At 38.7% G+C, this 13,231-nt stretch overlaps 1 protein-coding gene and 1 pseudogene across 1 annotated transcript; both read left to right on the top strand.

Moving 5' to 3' along the window:
• The first annotated feature begins 262 nt into the window (after window positions 1-262).
• Window positions 263-937, top strand: LOC138384770 (putative olfactory receptor 10D4; annotated as a pseudogene).
• Window positions 938-5,442: 4,505 nt separating this feature from the next.
• LOC138384769 (olfactory receptor 10D3-like) lies at window positions 5,443-6,376 on the top strand. The gene is given in 2 exon segments (XM_069470455.1): window positions 5,443-6,353; window positions 6,355-6,376. Coding segments are annotated over 2 exon segments (933 nt in total).
• Window positions 6,377-13,231: the final 6,855 nt, after the last annotated feature.

Below are 13,231 nucleotides of genomic sequence, written 5' to 3'. Positions count from 1 at the left end.
TGGTCCCTTGGATCATCAATTTACTCTCATTTCCCCACTTTTCAGGATAGCATCTAACTTCTATGGAGATAAAGAATCACAGGTTGGTCACAGAGTTCATTCTGCTGGGCATTCCCCACATAGAGGGGCAGGAAACTGTGCTCTTTGCTGTGTTCTTGATCTTCTACCTCTGCACTCTGCTGGGAAATCTGCTCATCCTCTTAGCTGTGATGTCTGATTCCCACCTCCACACCCTATGTATTTCTTTCTTTGTAATCTCTCCATGCTGGACACTGGTTTCTCTTCTGTGAGTGCTCCAAAGGTGCTGGCCAACTTGCTGGTGACAAGCTGAGTCACTTCCTTGGGTGGTTGCATGTGCCAGGTCTTTTTCTACACTTCCAGGGCAGCACTGAGTGCCTACTCTACACAGTAATGGGTTTGCTGCCATCTGCTACCCACTGTGCTACACCATCATCATGAACCGCCGGGTGTGTGCCCTGTTGACTGCCGGTACCTGGTTCACTAGCTCCTTTCATGCTACAATTCTCACCACATTGACCTTCCAACTGCCATATTGTGGCTCTAATGAAGTGGACTATTTCTTTTGTGACATTTTCCCTGTAGTCTAATTGGCATGTGGAACACCCTTATCATTGAGACGGTGAGCTTCACCAACATTGGCCTTGTGTCCATGACCTGCTTCCTCCTCATTCTTGCCTCATACATCTGCATAGTCATTGCAATCCTGAAGATGTGCTCTGCCAAGGGGAAGCGCAAAGCAGCATCTCCCTGCATTTTCTTCCTCTCAGTGGTCACACTGTTCTTTGGGCCCTGTGCCCTCATCCATACCCAGCCATCTTTGAGTGAAGTGCTAGTAACCCCAGTGCAGATCTTTGGCAATGTAGTCACCCCCATGCTGAACCCCACAATCTACACCCTGAGAAACAAAGATGTATAGGGAGCCCTGAAGAAACTGGCTGGGGCCCATATTGTTTCAGAAGGAGGTCACTAGTCCACTGGTGGGTGAAGCTAACTTTTTTCCCTTCTTATTTGTGTATTAAGCTAATTTTAAAAAATCTATCCATGTAACTTGTAAGGGTCTTTCAGCCATAAAAACAGCTTGAAAGCAATTCTAATGGGTACAAACCTGTGATATCTTTCTCATCTTCTGGACCAGATATTTGAAGGTTCAAATAGTAAATATCTTAGGCATTGTTGGTCATATAATAATGACACAAATACTCAACTCTGCTGTTGTAGCATGAAAATAGCCATGGAAAATCTATAAGCAAATGGTGAGGCCATGTTCTAATAAAATCTTATTTACAAAAACAGGTGGTAAGTAGGATTTGCCCCACAGGCCATAATTTGCTGACCCCTGTCATAAAGTCTAGCTGAAGTTGAAAACACTCTTTTATCCCCTATGTTGATAATGGCTTAAGAGTGGACTCTGACATGGGCTGGGTTCCCCCAGGACACATGTTGGATTACTAATCAGGAACAGGCAGTGAAGTGAGGGACAGTAAGCATGCCCTAAGGAGAACTCCACAGTACCCCAAGTACACACAGTGAGAACTGCCCCTTGCTGCAGGCCCATCTGCCTGGGATCCATGCTAATGACTGGAAATGCACTCATTCATGTAGTCCTGTAACCAAGATGGCTTGTGTCCAGTTTTCTTGGATATGAAGGTAAATGACCACTACTCTTTCTCATAAATACAAGCTCTTTCACCTGACAAGTTACAGAACTCAGTATCACCACCTGAAATGTCACTCAGCTTTCCCCTCCCAGTATAAGTCACTCCATGAGTGTTCCATTCATAAACCACCATGATGGCTAGAAGAGGAATCTCGGAATATTCTACTGAAAAGTACTACCAAACTCTGTCACAAGATAAGATTATTTTGTCTCAGGTGAGAGGGTTCCTATTCAGACTGAATCTCTTCCTGCTGCCTTTGGTCTGACTGCTCTGTAATAAAAGTCATAATGCGTCACAGGCACATACATGCATATGAGTTATGATGGCTAATTTGGTGGTGGGGTCAGGCCATATTAAAGAGCTGAGAGGACAACAGAATAATGCCAGAAGACATGAAGTGTTATGCCCTCTTATCTTCACAGAGAAGCAAACTCTGTTGGCAGTGATAGCTCCCTGGTAGGAACCAAACTACCAGCACCACTATGCTGGGGACTTGCCTAGTTCTTATATAACTAACTGCACTCACAGGGTTATTAGGGTGGTACTGGGAACTAGAGTTGGCCTTGCTCCAACAGGATGCATAGATGGATAGACAGACAAACAGATAGGTAGATATCAATAGATAACTTGATAGATGGATATAGATAGAGGGATACATATAGATGTGTAGCCTTTTATTCTAGCTGTATTGGGCTAACTTCTCTCTCATTTCCCCTTAAAAGTAGACCCAACAAAACTTCACAATGCCAAACCCCCCAGAATTTTTCAAAGGACTCAGTAATTAGAGCTCCTTTTTCTGCCATTTCTAATTCTCTGGAAGAAAATTATGTGTGTTATACAAAAGAAGAACCATTTCCCGATTATAAACATCTAGACTCTCAAGGGGCAAGTTTCTTGACTTTTTTCCCAGAACAGAAGTCCTAAGTCAGGAAACTTGTCTTGTTTATGGTTGTATAGGTCCTTAATTAATATTTGTGGAATAATGCTTTGACATAATTCTGGGAAAATCATGTGGAGAACAATTCCTATTTCAGGGAAGTCAACTTTGCCCACTGACAAAACTGTTGAGGAGTCTGGTAATAGAAACTATTTCCAAATTAAAATATTATTAATAGAAAATGTAGTCTGAAAAGTAGAAGAATTTAGTTCACTAGGACTGTCATAACAAAATACCAGGCTAAGTGGCATAAACACAGGAATTTATTTTCTCACAATTCCAGCAGGGTTTGCAGCAGAGTTCAATTTTTGGAGCTTGCAGATGGCTTCCTTCTCTCTGTGTCCTCACATGATGGGGAAAAGAAGGAGGGGGGAGGGGGAGAGACGGGGGGGGGGGAGAGGCAGGGGGAGAGATGGGGAGGGAGAAGGAGAGGAGGAGAGATGGGGAGAGGGAAGGAGAGGGAGAGGAAGAGAGAGAGAGAGAGAGAGAGAGAGAGAGAGAGAAATCTTATGTCTCTTCTTGTTTTATAAGGACACCAGTTCTACTGGATCAGAGCCCCACCCTTATGGCCTCATTTGACCTTAATCACTTCCCTAAAGGCACTAGCTCCAATACAGCCACATAGATGAGTGTGTGAGGGTTTCAACATAGGAATTTCGGGGGAGACAATTCAGTCCATAGCAAGACCAAGGGAAAAACTGAGATCAAAGCATTTGAAATTGGATATTTTTAGAAGTCTGATTTATAAGGGTATTATTTCTCATTCTAATGATATATCCTGAAACTGAGTAAATGGTTTCTACATATGTCCTAGGATTGAGCTATACCCGTCACTTTTTTTCCCTCACATCCCTAGGCCAATCTGAACAAAAAGAAAGTATAAGTTTGGCTCCATCTTCTTCACATCACAGTAATGCCACAAGGGGAAACATTACCAATTCTATTTCAACTACATCATTCACTCACTTCTAATTACTCCCTCTGCTCAACAACCTCCTTGAATAGGACTCATTCAGGAACACAGTCCCAAGGGCTCCAAGGACATTTAAATTTCCACATAGAAGAGAACAATATAGCTATTAGTGTCTTGGAAGACATCTTTGCAGAAGACAGAGGCATGTTCAGCTTTAGGTCATTTATTCTGAGTTTACCTGGCTAAGAACAAAGAGATTTTCAGATCATGGGAGGAGATCCCTGACCCTGGCTTATGGTGGGATGTCAAAGGCAAATTTGGGCTAAAGATCCTATAGAAAGAGATGGTAAAATGATCAAACTTCCTCCTTGTAAGTCACATAAGTACCATCTTCGTCTCTTTTTTCTATTGCTCTTTTATGCCTCATATACCCAGTGGGGAGGAGAATTTGGAGTCCCTGGTATACAAATCTCAGATTTCGGGAAGAACAGGAGCATGGGGCTATTGGGCACAAGAATAGGATATTTGCCCTTTAGCCCATCATGTTGGTCCATCAACTCGTCCATTCTTATTACTTTCCTTTGTAACTAGGAATTTGGACTTGTTTTTATATGATTAAAAAAATGGAAACTCTAAATGAGCCTCCACCCAGATATCTTCAGTTTGATTCTTTCTGTGATGCGTGACAGCCAGGCCTTTCTTAGAAATAGTTTAGGTTATGTGTAGCTATTATCTTGGGTCTGGTACCTTTTAGAGCACGGTGTAGAGCTTCTTCCAGGGTGCAAGTGCTATGAAGGTAAACAGAGATTCTAAAATGTTTAGAAAATGGGGCAAAAGAGGAACAGGTATGTGATTAAGTTGCTTTACAAGTTTGTTTAGGGAGATTACTATTTGATAGTGTCACTTAAGTCCTTACATAAGACAAATGAATGACATTTAATTCTTGCCAGCCACTAAGTTCATTCTTTCATTCATCAAACATTTTCTGGGAACCTACTCTGTGCTAGGTACTGTTCTTTGCAGCAAAAATATAGTTGTAAACACCAGAAAGTATTTACTCTCCTAGATGTTATATGTGTGTGTGGGTTGGGGGGTAGCTGGGGAGACATGTTGGCTTCCCATTGTACTAAGGAGGAACAGGAACATTTTCAGAGCCTGATGATGTCAAAAGGAAAAATATACATACGGTAAGGTTTGACAAGGTCAGTAAAGCCATGGTCCATCACAGACACAGTACAGTGGAAAGAAGACTGATGTCTAAAAAAATAATTAGATCTCTAGTTCTGCCATGTATTAGCTACCTTAATTTAGAAGAGTTGCTTAGCTTTTATACTTCTCAAATGTTTTCTTTTCTATACATCTACCTCAAAGTGTTACTGTGAGATCATGTATAAATTCATGATAAATTCACTATGATGTATAAGTGCTTTGAACTGTAAAGCAGTGCCTGTTCAGCCTTTGTGATTCAATTTAAAGAAAATATATAAATAAAATATAGTGTTGTCATTAATAGTGACTCACAATATAATGGATTTCAAGTTGTAGTTCGTATCTCCAGAGATATAATACAGCACTTGGAGGAGAAGCATATGTTTGGCCCGGGGGGGGGGGGGGTTGTCCTTCTTTTCAAAAAGCTTTAACATGTTAAAAATATTTTTTAATAAAGGGCATCTGTATTTGGAATGAGTACAATAATAACATTTGCTACAGAATCTATTAAGTTGTCTATGGCAGTTACATTCCAATTATAATGCCCTGTAATTTGGATCACAAACAGTCTTTCTAAAACTTAGAATCAAAGCAGTCATTTAAATTAAAAATTTTATTTCCCCACTATGGTCACTCCACTGACAGCAAGCCAGGGCATCCTTCCATGCCCTCTGCTTCCTCTTCCTCCCACAGGGCTGACTCTAATGGAGATGAAGAACAGCTCGGTGGTGACTGAGTTTATCCTATTAGGAATTCCACACACAGACGGGCTGGAGATGATACTTTTTGTTTTATTCTTGCCCTTCTATGCCTTCACCCTGCTGGGGAATTTGTCTATCCTTGTGGCTGTTATTTCTTCCACTCGCCTTCACACACCCATGTATTTCTTCCTGGGGAACTTGTCTGTGTTTGACATGGGTTTCTCCTCAGTGACTTGTCCCAAAATGCTGCTCTACCTTATGGGACTGAGCCGACTCATCTCCTACCAAGACTGTGTCTCCCAGCTCTTTTTCTTCCATTTCCTTGGGAGCATCGAATGCTTCTTGTACACTGTGATGGCATACGACCGCTTCACTGCCATCTGTTACCCTCTGCGGTACACAATCATCATGAACCCTAGAATCTGTGGGGCCCTGGCTGCAGGCACCTGGCTGTTAGGGTGCATCCATTCCAGTGTCTTGACTTTCCTCACATTCACTTTGCCGTATTGTGGTCCTAACAAAGTGGATCACTTCTTCTGTGATATCCCAGCACTCTTGCCTTTGGCCTGTGCTGACACTTCCTTAGTCCAGAGGGTAAGCTTCACCAATGTAGGCCTGGTATCTCTTGTCTGCTTTCTCCTAATCCTTGTATCCTACACCCGAATCACGGTCTCCATCCTGAGTATCCGTACAACTGAGGGCCGTCACCGTGCCTTCTCCACCTGCAGTGCCCACCTCATTGCCATCCTCTGTGCCTATGGGCCCATCATCACTGTCTACCTGCAGCCCACACCCAACCCCATGCTGGGAAATGTGATCCAAATTCTGATGAATCTGGTAGGGCCAATGCTGAACCCTTTGATCTATACCTTGAGGAATAAGGAAGTAAAAGCAGCCCTGAAAAAAATATTGCACGGGCCATGTTCCTGAGTATTAGTGAGAGTGGATGGATAAGTATGTGGCCCTGGAATTTTTTCCACTGTGACATGAAATTTCACTCTGGAATCCTCACATGTGATGATAATGTGGAATTTTCAGCACTTGCGAAATGGTATGGACCACTATATCATAGTACATTATCCTTTTGTGTGTTTTGTTTTCTTGTATTATCTAGGTTCTGCCTCTCTACTCACCTTCAAAATAACATAGTCTTGGTTGTCATTATTTTGCCTTTCTTCTGTGGTGAAATTCCTGCTACTGAATGGAAGGTCCTTTCCATCACACCATTGTGCCCACTTTTGTCAGTCTACTATGTGTGAGAAAAGACCAAGGGAAAAGGCAATAAATGCAAGAAAAGGGATTTTAAAGAACTGATTAAGAGAGTAGTAGAATTGCCTTTCTTTTGGTATTAATGGACTAAATCAAGAGTCAAATGCAGTGTTTTCTTTTACCTTCTAAACTGTCTGGAAAGGAAATAAGAGTTTGTCAGCAAGAATGTTCTTCCCTGTATTCCATGCTTGCCCTTGAGCCTAATTTCTCTGCCTGAAAATCCTTAGGCAAATAGAGTTATCCCACAGCCTAAGGAAAGTGAAAATCATTGTGACCCATCTCCTAGACTTGGGTCTGTTTCCATCCTAGTGTGGAAATAGTGTGACTATCAGTGTGGTAAAAACTGAGTGGTTCTATCAGTCAGATTATTGGAACAGGCCAATGGCTTTCCAAGCCTGATTCAAAGCGCCCCAGGGTTCCAGCAAATTTATTCCAATGGTTCCACGTTAAGTATAGTTAGTGAAAACCTCCTGTTTATCTATCTTATATATTAGATTTCTGGGTAAGATTCCATTAGAAAAAGTTTGAAAGCCTCTTGACTATGCGGTTGCCAAGGTACCTTGCAAGAGTGAAAACCATGATGTATGTTGTTTTTTCTACCCTTAATTTTAAAGGTGTTGTTGCATTTTATTCAGTACCTAAACTTCTACCTTAGCTCTCCAGCATTCACTTGGGCTTGCTTTACTTATTAAAGCCTCAAGGTTCATTCTATTATCTGACAAACAATTTTGATTGCCTAATAAAAATCATTGTAAAGGAAATATTTATGATTATACTTGGCCTCATGTGACCTCCTTACTTTCTGATAGGCTCCAAGGTATCTGCTTTGGTTCACAAGTGACTGCAGAGAAGCTTTGTGGCGCCACTGGTTATACCTGAAATGCCGCAGGAGGCAGAAATACTTTGGATTTTCCTGGATCCATTGTATTAACTGCCTACAGTACACATAATTTTACCCCTTTACACTTCTGACCAAAAAACCAAGCCTGTGCTATTAAAATTCCAACTAGAAAGTCTCCTGATTCACTGTGATGTAACACAAATAAAGAGATAACCAGAAGTGGCCAATGATCCTTTCAGTACTCTAATGGTGCCTTAAAACACTGATTATCTGTTTAGATATTACATCCAGGAATTGAATTATGTTAAGTCTATTCGTAAGTTTAAGAATCTTAATATCTTCACAATATTGAGTCATCTATTATATATAAGGTAAATTTTTCTTATGAAAGGTTTCTATTTCTCTCAGGATTATTTAAAAGTTTCAGTGTATAAACATTGCATGTGTTCTGTTAAATTTATTGCTAGGTATTTGATGCTAATTTATTGCTATTTTATGTGATACTATTTTTAAATTTTTATTTTGTATGTAGCATCTTTCAAAAAATACATATTAATGTAATGACACAGAAAGATCAAATTGAAGAGGATGGAGAATGATGTGATTTGCAATCATAAATACATAAACAACCAAAAATAAATCTTGTGATGATATACAAATATCAGAAAAATAAGGATTTAAGCAAGTATTATATACTATATATAAAATGGGCCATTCCATAATGATAAAGTGGTTGAAACAAAGATTAAATAAAGGACAAAATAGAAAAATCAGAAATTTTAGTGGAAGACATTAACATACCTCACTAAATGGCTATTCGAATAGCAGACAAAATAATCACTATGTGTATGTAAAATCTAAACAACATAATTAATGAATTAGATATCATTGAAATATATACATCACATGGCCCTGCAAAATCAGACACCATATTCTTTAAGATGCATTGGGAATATTTATGAAAACTGATCACATGTTGTATTATAAAGAACACCTCAGCAAATTGTAATAATTTACATAATTTAGATTTTGTGTATTGACTACAATGGAATTGTGATAGATAATTTTTAAAAATAAAGAACCTGATATCTGTAACATCAACTCATTTTTATATAATCCATGGGATAATGAAGAAATGAAACAGAAATTATATGATATTTCAAACTGAATAATATTATAAGTTTGATATGTCAAAATTTCTGTGATGCAGCTAAAGTGGGGCTTTGAAGGAAATTTATAACTTATATGTACATAGTAGAACATTATTGGGCCGGGCGCGGTGGCTCATGCCTGTAATCCTAGCCCTCTGGGAGGCTGAGGCGGGTGAATCGCTCGAGGTCAGGAGTTCGAGACAGCCTAAGCAAGAGTGAGACCCCGTCTCTACTAAAAATAGAAAGAAATTATCTGGCCAACTAAAATATATATATAGAAAAAAATAGCTGGGCATAGTGGCTAGTAGTCCCAGCTACTCAGGATGCTGAGGCAGAGGATTGCTTGAGCCCAGGAGTTTGAGGTTGCTGTGAGCTAGGCTGACGCCACGGCACTCACTCGAGCCCGTGCAACAAAGCAAGACTCTGTCTCAGAAAACAAAAAAAAACAAAAAAAAACAAAAAAAAAACATTATTGATTACAACCTTCTACTTCAAGAGGTCAGAATAAGAACATGAAGAAAAGTATAAAGAATAAAGTTATTAGAAATAAATAGTAAATAACATGTCATTTATAAAATCAACATAGCCAAAAGTTAATTTATTCAAGTTGGCTAACACAATTGGAAAACCTCTAGAATGACTGATCAAATAAAAAAGAACCATAATTTACTGATTTTAAGAATGAAGGCCGGGCGCGGTGGCTCACGCCTGTAATCCTAGCACTCTGGGAGGCCGAGGCGGGTGGATCGCTCGAGGTCAGGAGTTCGAGACCAGCCTGAGCAAGAGCGAGACCCCGTCTCTACTAAAAATAGAAAGACATTATATGGACAACTAAAAATCTATATAGAAAAAATTAGCCGGGCATGGTGGCACATGCCTGTAGTCCCAGCTACTCGGGAGGCTGAGGCAGTAGGATCGCTTAAGCCGAGGAGTCTGAGGTTGCTGTGAGCTAAGCTGACGCCACGGCACTCACTCTAGCCTGGGCAACAAAGTGAGACTCTGTCTCAACAAAAAAAAAAAAAAAAAAAAAAAAAAAAAAAAAAAAGAATGAAAAAACAGAAATCACTACACACACAGACTACAATTTTGTTTAAATGTTAAAGAAATCTTTACCAAGAAACCCTAATGCAATTTATTTGATTATTTGCAAAGTGAGTGAATGTGTTCAAATTTCAACTTTGGAAAGCTAAGAAGAAAGATAAAATCTGAATAGTGATATCTATTAAATAAATTCAATCCATTACTAAAAATTCTCACATAGAAAGCCACAAGTCTCGATTGCTACACTGGTAAAATAATTCCAAACATTTAAGGTATTTGAGGGCAATCTATTCCAAACAATACAATGTTTTTGAGAATTGTGTTATTGCATGTATAAGTGAGTTATTCTTTTTTAAATGAGTAGGATTCTCTCTCTATATGTATATACCACAATTCATTAATCTATGCATCCATTGATGAACATTTTTGTTGTTTCCAGCTTTCGGCTATTATAAATAACGCAGCCATGAACATTTTTGTATAAGTCTTTGTGCAGACAAATGTTTACATTTTTCTTAGGTAAATACTGACCTGCAGAATTGTTGGATTACATGGCAAATATCTGTTTAAATTTATAATAAATTGACAAGCTGTTTAACAAACGGGTGAACAATTTTACACCTGCCACAATTTTTGTACAAGTCCAATTACTTCTCACCAACAACTGGTATTGCCAGAGATTTTTTTTTTTTTTCTTTTAACTGATTCCAATGCAGGTGCGTAGAGGTGTATCACTATGGTTTTACTTTTCATTTCCTTGGTGACCAATGACACTGAAGATATTTTCATATGCTTATAAACTATTTGCATGTCTTTCTTTGTAAGGCACCTATCTCTTCAGGTGTTTTGTTTCTTTTAACATTTGCCTATGTTCATATTACTCATTACGAATATTGTTTATATATTTTTGAATTAAAGCTCTCTGTCACATACATGTATTGCCTTGGGCTTCCTTTTCATTTTCTTAATGGTGTCTTTTGAAAAACAGTTTTTAATTTTGATGAGGTACAAATTACCTATTTTTATGGGTCAGTTTCTTGTTTGTTTTGCTTTTGTTTTTATTTGTGTATGTCTATGTGTGTGTGTGTGTATCCTTTTTAAAAAAATTTTGAACTACTCCAAAATCACAAAGATTGTCTTTAGTGTTTTCTTCCAGATATTTTATACGTTAGCATTTCTGTTTATATCTATAATTTATTTCAGGTTTATTTTGTTGTAGAAGATATGTTTAGATTATCTATACTTTACATTCTTTTTTTTTTTTTTATTTAATTTTACAGAATCAAAGAGTCTAACAGTATATCTTGTTAGATACAGTATGTCCTCATAATGTATACATTATTTCTTGTACAATGATATGAAATAATATGGGAAATATTCATGATAAATTATTAAGTGAACAGTGCAAGTTAAAAACAATAGTTTCATATTTTTTTCCCCACCCCCCCTTTCCCGAGTCAGCACCTTCAAGTGTTACCACTCCCCAAATGGTGCGCAATGCACTCATTGTGTAGGCATACCCCCATCCCCTCCCCAACCCCCCACCTCAGTCTGATGTCCAATTGGTGTCGTTTCCAGATTTGTATTTAGGTGATGATCAAGGAAACCAATTTTCTGGTGAGTACATGTGATGCTTGCTTTTCCATTCTTGGGATACTTCACTTAATATAATGGGTTCCAACTCTCTCCAGGAGAACCACAGAGATGTATCTTCATCATTCCTTATAGCTGAGTAGTATTCCATGGTATACATATACCACAGTTTACTAATCCAATCATGTATTGATGGGCATTTGGGTTGTTTCCACATCTTTGCTATTGTGAATTGTGCTGCTATAAACATTTGGGTACACGTGCCTTTGTTACAGAATGACCTTTTTGCTTTGGGTATATGCCCAGTAATGGGACTGCTGGGTCAAATGGCAGGTCTACTTGAATCTGTTTAAGATACCTCCATAATGCTTTCCACAGAGGTTGCACTAGTTTGCAGTCCCACCAGCAGTGTATTAGTGTTCCTGTCTCTCCACACCCACGCCAACATGTGTTGTTTTGGGTTTTTTTGATAAAGGCCATTCTCACTGGGGTTAAGTGATATCTCATTGTGGTTTTGATTTGCATTTCCCTGATAATTAGAGATGTTGAACACTTTTTCATATGTTTGTTAGCCATTTTTATATCTTCTTTTGAAAAATTTCTATTCATGTCCTTTGCCCACTTTTTGATAGGGTTGCTTGATTTTTTCTTGCTGATTTTCCTGAGTTCTAAATAGATTCTTGTTATCAGTCCTTTATCTGATGTGTAGTATGCAAAAATTTTTTCCCATTCTGTAGGTGGTCTGTTTATTCTCTGGACTGTTTCTTTGGCTGTGCAGAAGCTTTTTAATTTAATCATGTCCCATTCATTTATTTTTGTTGCTGCTGTGATTGCCTTGGGGGTCTTCTTCATAAATTCTTTGCCTAGGCCAATGTCTGTAAGAGTCTTTCCTACATTTTCTTCTAGAATTCTGATTGTATCACGCCTAAGGCTTAAGTCTGTTATCCACCGTGATTTGATTTTTGTGAGAGGTGAAAGCTGTGGGTCCTGTTTCAGTCTTCTACAAGTGGCTAACCAATTCTCCCAGCACCATTTGTTGAATAGGGATTCTTGTCCCCAGAGTATATTCTTTCCCGCTTTGTCGAAAATTAGGTGACTATATGAGGATGGTTCTATATTTGGATTTTCTGTTGTGTTCCACTGGTCTGTGTCCCTGCACTTGTGCCAATACCAGGCTGTTTTAAGAACCACGGCCTTGTAGTATAGTTTGAGGTCTGGCAAATTAATACCTCCCATTTTGTTTTTGTTGCTTAAAATTGCTTTTGCTATACGGGGTCTTCTTTGATTCCATACAAAGTGTATAATTATTTTCTCTATGTCTGTAAAGAATGATGTTGGTAATTTAATAGGGATTGCATTGAATCTGTAGATCACTTTGGGTAGTATAGACATTTTAACAATGTTGATTCTTCCGATCCACGAGCATGGTATATTTTTCCATCTATTTGCAAGTTCTGCTATTTCTTTTCTCAGTGTTTCATAGTTTTCCTTATAGAGGTCCTTTACCTCTTTAGTTAGATATATACCTAGATATTTTATTTTCTTTGTTGCTATTTTGAAGGGTATTGAGTCTTTAATTTGGTTTTCCGATTGACTGTTATTGGCATATATAAATGCCTCTGATTTGTGTATATTAATTTTGTAGCCTGAGACTTTGCTGTATTCGTTAATCAATTCCAGGAGTCTCTTGGTTGAATCCTGGGGGTTTTCCAGATATAACATCATATCATCAGCAAAAAGTGAGAGTTTGATCTCTTCCTTCCCTATTTGGACTCCCTTGATTCTGCTCTCTTGCCTGATAGCTCTTGCAAGGACTTCCAATACTATGTTGAAAAGTAATGGAGACAATGGGCAGCCCTGTCTGGTTCCAGTTCTAAGTGGGAGTGCTTTCAGTTTT

This window comes from Eulemur rufifrons, chromosome 6 (assembly GCF_041146395.1).
Source record: "Eulemur rufifrons isolate Redbay chromosome 6, OSU_ERuf_1, whole genome shotgun sequence".
NCBI classification, from domain to species: domain Eukaryota; kingdom Metazoa; phylum Chordata; class Mammalia; order Primates; family Lemuridae; genus Eulemur; species Eulemur rufifrons.
The sequence above is the reverse complement of the archived record's forward strand: the minus strand, read 5'-3'. Positions and strand labels throughout refer to the sequence as shown.